Source organism: Myotis davidii, unplaced genomic scaffold, assembly GCF_000327345.1.
Source record: "Myotis davidii unplaced genomic scaffold, ASM32734v1 scaffold134, whole genome shotgun sequence".
NCBI lineage: Eukaryota > Metazoa > Chordata > Mammalia > Chiroptera > Vespertilionidae > Myotis > Myotis davidii.
In genome coordinates this window covers 3157022-3166205 of record NW_006288853.1, presented here as the reverse complement: position 1 = coordinate 3166205, position 9184 = coordinate 3157022, and the positions used below count along the sequence as shown (strand labels likewise).

Here is a 9184-nt window from a genome sequence, read left to right as displayed (position 1 = left end):
GTAGGATCCCTAGTGGCTGCTAGCTGCTGGCTGGGGCCTCCTTTCCCCTGGCTGCCTGCTGCCACTGCTGCCACCACAGGCGGCCAGGGCAGGGCCAGCAGGGGTGGGGGGCGGGTGGGAGCAGGAGGGGCCAAGAGCAGTTGGCCAGCCCCATTGACAGTAGGGGAGGCTATGCATGTGTGGGAGCCGGGGTATATGGGAAATCTCTACCTTCTCAATTTATTGTAAATCTAAAACTGCTCTTAAAAATTAAGTTTCTTTAAAAGTGTACTTCATATAATTAACCAAAAAAGTAATAACTTTTTCTAATTTATTTTGCAGAAAATGAAAAGGGACAATATATATCTCCATTTCATGATATTCCAATTTATGCAGATAAGGTAAGGTGTTCTTATCTTTTGAACCCAGTCTCTTTACTGAGGTTAGATAGTTCCACATATGGCTTGGCCTGGAGCCACCCGCTCACCTTCTCCACCATCCTGCTGCAGTCCTGCTCTCATCGGGGCCCACTGGGGCCGGCAGCACCTCCACTGCCGCCCGCTGCCAGTGCTGTGTCACTGATGCCTCCATGTTCCACGCTGCCCCCTGGTGGTCAGCACACATCATAGCGAGCGGTCGAACTCGGGTCAAACACCCTGTCAAGGGGACAATTTGCATATTAGGCTTTTATTATATAGAATAAGTTCTTAAAATGCCTCATTGTGCTGTGAGTTAAGGGGTATTGACTAAATAAGAAGTCAATCTTAAATCCAGATTATTCAGTTAAAGAAGCAACTATAACTTGGGGAAGGAGTAGAGGAATAGAAGCAAATGTTTTAAAGCTGCCTCGATTAACAAAAAAAAATCACATTGGTGTCTTTTGTATGTGTATTTGGAACTAAAACCTTAGTGCTCCATTAGTGATTTTAAAATTAAGTAGCCAGCCCAAAATTTGGGCTGTGGAATATTTACTAAATAATAAAAAATAAACTAGATTATTCAGTGAATACAGAAAAATTCAGTACTTTTAATGGACGGTAGAGTTAAGATCTGCAAATAGTGTTAATAAAGGTAAGTCCACAGACTTCTAAAAAGAGGTGCCTGTTCCTGTATATACAGTGAGCCAAAGAAATCTAACTTTAGCACAGATGATAGGCTTACCACAAAATGGAAAGAATCTTTACTTCCCTAGGAAAAAAAAGTCTACATATATTTCAAAATACTCATGATCTTTGGGAAGTAAAATTAATTGCTAGTGACTCTTTTCACTTTTACTTTCATTTTTGCCTTTTTATGTTTCCTAACCTTTTAATAAAGAGCATGCATTATTTGTACAGATTTAAATAGTCATTTAAAAAGAAAACACAGCTTTTTTAGTCTTCTTCCTAATAGAAGTTTGTACTGAATTTAGGAACTGACACAAAAACAAGTGTTTGATTCTTTTCTCTACCTTTAAAACATTTTTTTTCCATTTAATCAAGAAGCTTGATTCACAGTGAGTGCAAATCTTTTGGAGTTGTAAACGCTACATAGGTTATTGAGCTTCTTTAGCTAGATGTCTATACATAAGCATGTGAGCATCATATCCCAGCGCACATCTAGAATACTAGTAAAGATGAAATTTTATCCTTGGGTGTGCTGTCTCACTATTTGTCTGTGCTTGTTTATCAGAGAGAAACAGACGAATTCATTTTACTTCTACCAGGAAGTTAGCTGCAGATTTATATTGACACTTGGACATTGGCAGAAAATCCAACCTGTGTGTTGCTTCCAAGGAGCCTACCTGAGCTGGGGCTCTAACTGGAGGCCGGGGGACAAACAGCCCCAGGCCAATGATGTTACAGGAGGGACCTCTGATTGGCATGTGTTCTCCTGTGGGATTCTCAACATGTATTTACTCACAGACTCTGCGTTGTTACATCTGATTTCCTGGGAGTTGATGTGAACTGCAGGATCCTTCCTTCCTCTTGAATAGGCATCATTTGAATGCTTTTTGTGTAAGTCATATGTATAGCAAAGTACTTTACAGTAACATCTTACACCATTTTGAGTAATGAAGAGGTATAAAGTGATTACCCTAAGTTTATTGATGGCAACTTGGCATACAGATGTACTAAGGAAGAAAACACTGTTTTGACATACAGCTGTGTTGTGTTTTTTATTTTTATTGATTGATTGATTGATTTCAGAGAGGAAGGGAGAGAGAGATAGAAACATCAATGATGAGAGAGAATCACTGATTGGCTGCCTCCTGCACACCCCCACTGGGAATCGAACTGTGACCTCTTGGTTCATAGATCGATGCTCAACTACCGAGCCACACTAGCCGGGCTGTGTTGTGTTTTTTTAAAACAATGTTCCTGTCTTAGTTCATCTGGGCTGCTATAACAAAATGCCACAGCACGGGTAGCATATAAACAGCAGAAATGTATTGCTCACAGTTCTGGGAGCTGGAAGTCCGAGATCAGGGTGCCAGCTCGGTCAGGTGAGGGCCCTCTTCTGGTTGCAGACATCTCAGAGTATCCTCATGTGGCGGAGGCGCCCAGGGTGCTCTGCAGAGCCTCTTTATAAAGTTGTTGGAACTGATCTGGAAAGAGGGTTATTTGGGACTCTCCCCAGCTCTTGGAATTCCAAGTGGGGTGTGGAGGCTGGGGGCTATGTGGAGCCTCTGTTTGAATTTCATCTCTCTAATGGTGAGCATGGCGAAATAAATAAATAAAGGGTGGTCCCTGGCCGGTGTGGCTCAGTTGGTTGAGCATCGTCCCATGCACCGAAAGGTTGCTGGTTCAATTCCTGGTCAGGGCACATGCCCAGGTTGCTGGTTCAATCCCTGATTGGGGTGCGTATGAGAGGCAACCGATCAATGCTTCTCTCTCTCTCCCTCTCTTTTCCTTTCTCTCTAAAATCAATAAAAAACATATTTTAAAAAAATGCTTTGCTCTTGTACCACCCAAAGGCGGCTCAAAAGCACAAGCTCTTCCAACAACTCTGTATTTCGCCAGTGGTCTATTCCTCAGTGAACTTCAGTACTTCAGATTACTGCCTGAGAAACAGGAAAGAGTTCCTTTGTTTCGTTTTTAAGGAAATTCACTGTGTACAAAATGAGTAAGGGTGTGGTACACATAAATTATTTTGGATTATAGCCTAAGTAAAATAACAGATTGATTCAATTGGCTACAGAAGAGTGTGATTTTAAAAATATTTCAACCCTAATTGGCCTGCAGACTGAAGGCATAGGTTTGATTTTGGTCAAGGACATGCAGGCTGACTGAAGGGTCATAGGTTTGATTCTGGTCAAGGACATGCAGGCTGGATTCTGGCCCCCGGGTGCTTGCCGGAGGCAACCAATTGATGTGTCTCCCTCACATTGATGTTTCTCTGTCTCTCACTCCCTACCACTCTTTCTGAAAATCAATGGAAAAAATATTCTTGGGTGAGGATTAACAACAAAAATTCCAATGTAATTAAATTTACATACATTTTTGTATGTGTGTTGCCATAGGCCTTATACCTAACATAGTTATCCATTAGGCAGATGATAATGAGAGAAGGTACCTTTAGCATTAACACAGTCAGTTCTACTAAGGAAAATGCCGAAAGGATTATCCTACTCCAAGTCAGGACTTTTCAGTGTGGAGAGCATTTGATTTGGGATACATGCCATTAGTCAATCAATCCAGCCAGTTCTGGGAATCATAACTCAGACACGCTGCTTGAATTATTTCCAAATCCATAGGGTACAAGAAGGCAAGGGCAAGGACTCACTGGATTTTTGTTGTTATTTTTTGGTTTGTAAGAGTGTCCTTTGCTCTGGGGTTATTTGAGAATCAAATATAAAAGCACGTGTAGTTCAGAGTGTCTTCTGGCTTAAAATTTCTAAGATACCAGAAATTTTAAAAATATTTTAAAAAGAGCATAAACAATGTGAAACATTGGGTAAATGAAAGCTTTATCTAAATGCAAAAGTATTCAAATATGATTTGATGTTTAGTTTTAGAAGTTTGGTATTTTTCTATTCCATCTTAAACTTTGATGTTAAATACTAGTTTTAACAATATAGGCTTGTTTGCTTTTCAATGACTATGGGGAGCATATGTAAATATGGAACTATGTTTCTTTGCTCTCTTAAAAAAAAGTCAGGATTCTAATTAAATAGGTTGATGCCTGAGAAATATAACTATTTTTTTGCAGTGTGTATCATTCTTAGCTTTTTAAAGATACTATCTCACTGTACAGTGCCCAAAATTTTGAGACTCCTCTATACTACTCAAATGGATGCTTTTCAGATTATTCACTTTCTTAGGGATTGCCTTCTTTTGAATTTTCTATTTCTGTTCCATAAATTGGAGTTGTAAAAATATTACAGAATTAATAACATAAACACTGTTTGTCTTTCTCAGCTTGTTATTTATGTAGAATGGTTGAGTTTTCTGGGTTGTTTTGTTTTATCTTTTGGTTTTGCATTTGCCAAACCAAACTTAGAACTCAAAACATAGATGAAAATTATCACAATTAAACTTAATTGACATGTCATAATTACAATTAAGCTCCTATTTCCCCCCTCAGATGAGCTTTAAGATGACTAAAATTTGAAAACAGCTATTCTAACCATAATTTCTGTGATTTATCAACTTTATAAAAAAATTAATTTGTGCTGATTAAATATGCATATATTGTTCTTGAAGCAAGTCTCAAAACACAATAACCAAACAAATAACAATAAGTTGATTATGTTGACCAGAATGATTGGTTATATCTGAAGACTTTGAGAACTCTATTTTATGGATAGCAAATCTTGATTTGAGTCCTGGTTTTATCACTGACTGGTTTGGTGATGTTACTTTACCTCTGAGCACTTGTTGGTGTTAGTGGAATTTTGTTACATTCTACACTGACCGCTAATGATTCTATATATTTAACTTGCTGTTGAAGTCTTATTAAAGATTTTTATTTCAAAAGTCAAATAATATTGTTAATACTTATTGAACGCTTTCCATACCTTGGGCTCTAAACTAAACCCTTTATGTGGATTATTCCATTTAAACATCATGCCATTCTCTGAGCTAGGTTCTTTTATTAACCCTGTTATCTGGGATCACCAGCTAGAACTCATAAGCAATAGCCAGGCATTCAGGCTCAGAACCCGTGGTCTTAACCACTGAGCTATACTTCTTCCCATGAGGCATGTTTGTGGGTGGATTTTACTTAGTGCCTTTTTGTATTTTCCGCATTCTCTATAGTAAACATCTCTTTGATGATGCAGGAAAGAAAGACTTGCTTAATTAATTTTTTATTTTTATTTTTTTAGCTTAGAATGCAAAGGAAATAAGGGCTTTCTTCCTTTGGGAAGGTTATAAAGTTTTGTAGTTCAGGGTCCTTGGTGGCTCTGAGGCCCTGGAATGGCCATTGGTGGCTTTCTGAGGTTCTGTGAATTCTCTGAAATTGCATTTTGCTATAATGTGCATTTTTTTCCTCAGAAAATGCATATTTATAGTAAATTGTAAATTTTCTAGGGTCAGAATTCTCAGTTGTTGAAAATCCTAGAAAAGTCTGACAACTGAAAATGCAGACTCTTTGCTTGATTTTTTATAAAGAAAAGAAAGTAAAGTAATTATGGTTAAAATATCTGTTTTTAAAATTTAGTCATTTTAAAGTTCATCTGAGGGGACAAAACAAGAGCTTATTCTTAATTATGACATCAATTAAGTTTGTTTACTTTCTATAGGTACACATGGCAGTAGGTATTACCAAATATAAGAGTTTATTGGAACTGCTATAAGTAGAAAATCTGTGTAATTGGGAAACAAATGAGTATTTTTTTTAAAATATATAATTATTGATTTTTTACAGAGAGGAAGGGAGAGGGATAGAGAGTTAGAAATGTCGATGAGAGAGAAGCATCAATCAGCTGCCTCCTGCACACCCCTTAATGGGGATGAGCCTGCAACCAAGGTACATGCCCTTGACTGGAATCGAACCTGGGAGCCTACAGTCCCCAGGCCGACGCTCTATCCAGTGAGCCTTATAGTTTTTATTACTGAAAACATTATTTTTCTTTCATAACCTAGAAACCTAGGTTTGTAAAAAAATATATGTATACATATGTATATATAGGTATATATATATTTCAGAGAAGAAAGGAGAGGGAGAGAGAGAAACATCAATGATGAGAGAAAATCATTAATCGGCTGCCTCTTGCATGCCCCTCACTGGGGATTGAGACTACACTGCCTCTTGCATGCCCCCCACTGGGGACTGAGACTGAGAAAATCATTAATCGGCTGACTGGGAATCAAACCATCACCTTCTGGTTCATTGATCAATGCTCAACCACTGAGCCATGCAGGCCAGACATAGAAACATGGGTTTTTACTGGCAAATATATTTCATAATTTTTTTATTATTTCATAATTTTTTGAAGCATATGCTTCCTCAACAAAGCATAAGAAGTATTTATTAACAGATCCAAATTTGTTTTTTAGCTCTCCTAAAGATTAATCTTAGATCACATGAACCTGAAAAACATTTCTGTTAGTTCTTGTATTTTTGAGAATTTTAGAATAGCCCACTCTTATAAGTGCTTGTTTGTTTTTTAAACCAATTAAGTAGTTTTTGTTTTATTTTTAAAGAAAACACCATCTGGAGGCAGAAAGTGCTACACATCTGCAAACATATGTATCGACACATGAACATGCAAACAGACTTCATGGCTAGCATAAAAGAAGTTCTATTCAAAGGATCTTTACTCCCCACCGCCTCTATCAGCCAGTCCTCCTGCTAGCAAAGTTGTAGATATCTTTTTCTAGTTTTAGTTCTAATTTTCTAACCCTGGCTCCTGCCTCTAGCTGGGTGTCGGTGGCCAGCTGAACCATCCCTAAGAGGGGCCAGCCCGAAGCTGTGACCATATACTTTCCTTCCGGACACAGTGTGTAATGTGTACTTCTTCAAACAAGCATAAGAATGACCAGTGTTTTGGGGGTATCCTTGTACTCACATGGCAGTCCACAGGAATCTAGTGTATGGGCCACCCTTCTCCACATGGAAGTAGGTGGTCAACTGGGGTTTCCCATGGATGCCTTTTTCCTAAAGGCCCGTTTCGTAGGTCTCCTGGCTGGCTCACCACTTGTTACTTACAATTTCCCAGGGCTGAGAGACTAGAGCACGAGGCTGACAACCCTGTCATTACGTTTATTAAGGCACCTGAGATACGAGTGCATCTTGGGAGGTGGCGAGGTGACTTGGATATCCACTGCACCTTCCACCCCCCAGAGTCTGTGTTTTATAGTTAAAAGCACTGAGTCTAGGTGCTGGGAAATAAATGATTGTTTAATGTAAGGGAAGGGGGACCTCCAGGTGCCCAGATGCCTTCATGTCAGAGCTGGTTAAGAGACAGATAAGGTCAGGAGTGGCTCACTACAGAGTTTTGTGTACGTTCCCAAATGGGGTTGGCGGACAGCAGTTGATATGGCAGATTAGCTTCAAGACTGAGTCAGCTCTGTCCACAATGCACAAGATAGCAGTTCTACTTTTAATTTGTTGCGGTACCGCCATTCTGTTTTCCACTAGAGGCTGTGCTGTTTTACTTTCTGCCGGGAGCCGGTCCATGCTTCCTGTTTCAAAGGACCTGGCATATATGGCATACTGTTCTTAATATGTTTGCTCACCTTGGCACTATGTGTTTCAACCAAGGTCACCTCTCCGAGAAAGGTTGTTTCCCCAGGTAGGGATTTTCCCCTGAAGTTAGGGAGGGAATAAAACCCTTTAACTAAGTGCCAGGCGGGTAATTAATCACTTCAACTATGAACAATCATGCTTAAGCTACATAATCTTTACTCCCTGGAATGGAGATAAGAAACGCCCTAACCTTTGGAATAGAGATTGGTAGGATTGGAATCAACTGGTATAAATACAGATGTAACAAGACCACAGGACACAGAACCTAGACACAGAACCTAGAGACAGAACCTAGTGAGAGAACCTGGCTGAAGATCCTAGAGACAAAACCTGGCTACAGAACCTGGATAGAACATGGCAAGAGAACCTGACTAGAACCTGGTGACAGAACGTGGCTGGAGAACCTGGACAGAACCTGGCTGGAGAACCTAGCGAGGGAACATGGCTACAGAACCTGGCTGGAGAACCTGGACAACCTGGAGATCCAAACCAGAACTTCGCTGGAGATCCTGGCCAGAACTTGGCTAGAGATCCTGGCTAGGCTGCTGATCAACTGAACGCGGTATCCGTGTCATTCCTTCTTCGCCGGCTCCGTCCACACCTTTGGGGACCCCTGGACCTGCTAGGGTTGGACCCCAGTAACTTTCCTACCAACTGCACAAGAGTTCCAATGAGAATGCATGTTTTAATAGTAAACATTTTTCTAGCAATGGAATAACTGGTTGAACACTTTTCCTTATGATAATAAAAACTACACATGCACTGCTTTGCTTTAAAAAAAAACACACATGGTAATCACTACAGCATCTACATACACTTGGAAATGTGCTAAACATTCATTTTACAGGCTAGTCTCTCATCTCGGTTTGTGGACCCCAAGCTGTAGCTTGAGGCCTATGGGCCAGAAGGACCTGGTTTGGAAATCCAGCTCTTTAGGGAGTTAAAAACTTACTCTGTTCACTGGTAGTTTTCAGTGCCTAGAAAAATGTCACTTAATGATAGTGCTCAGTAAATGTTCGTTAAAAAATGAATCAATTGGATATGTGGCTCCTTGCAGGATACTCCTTGCTATTTTTGGCCCAGCTAATGTTGTTTGTTTGTTTTTGTTTCTATTAGTTAAGCAGGTTTGTAATATTAGGTAATGTGGTTTTAAAATCTATACATATTTATCATTTAATTCCATTGAAGACTTTGATGTAGTTTACAAACTTTGAATTAATGATTTCAGCTCTATTTGCTACTTTGTTTTCTCGAGGCAATATATTCATTCTGTATATTTTCTTAAAAAAAAATTACCACTGGATTTCCTGGGTTTTCTCATCTCAGAGTAACAGCTCCATCTTGTGAGCCTTTAGGCTACTGCTGTGAAAACTCTAAAAACCCTTTGTTTTAGTATCATAGATTTACAGATCCTACATTTTAAAATACCAGAGTAGTGGGACTAGATAGATCTTGAAAACTATCTCCTTTCTCTGTGGTTTTTATGTTGTTAGCAAGTAGGCATCAGGATGTTTAGAACAAAACACAAGGA

At 39.4% G+C, this 9184-nt stretch overlaps 1 protein-coding gene across 1 annotated transcript in view; it reads left to right on the top strand.

Annotated features, from left to right (window-relative positions):
* PPA1 (pyrophosphatase (inorganic) 1) overlaps positions 1-9184 on the top strand; it is a 49437-nt gene that overhangs the window by 24190 nt on the left and 16063 nt on the right. The window contains exon 6 of the mRNA XM_015562103.1: positions 307-380. Coding sequence (XP_015417589.1) covers positions 307-380 — 74 coding nt within the window. The remainder of the gene's footprint in view (positions 1-306; positions 381-9184) is intronic.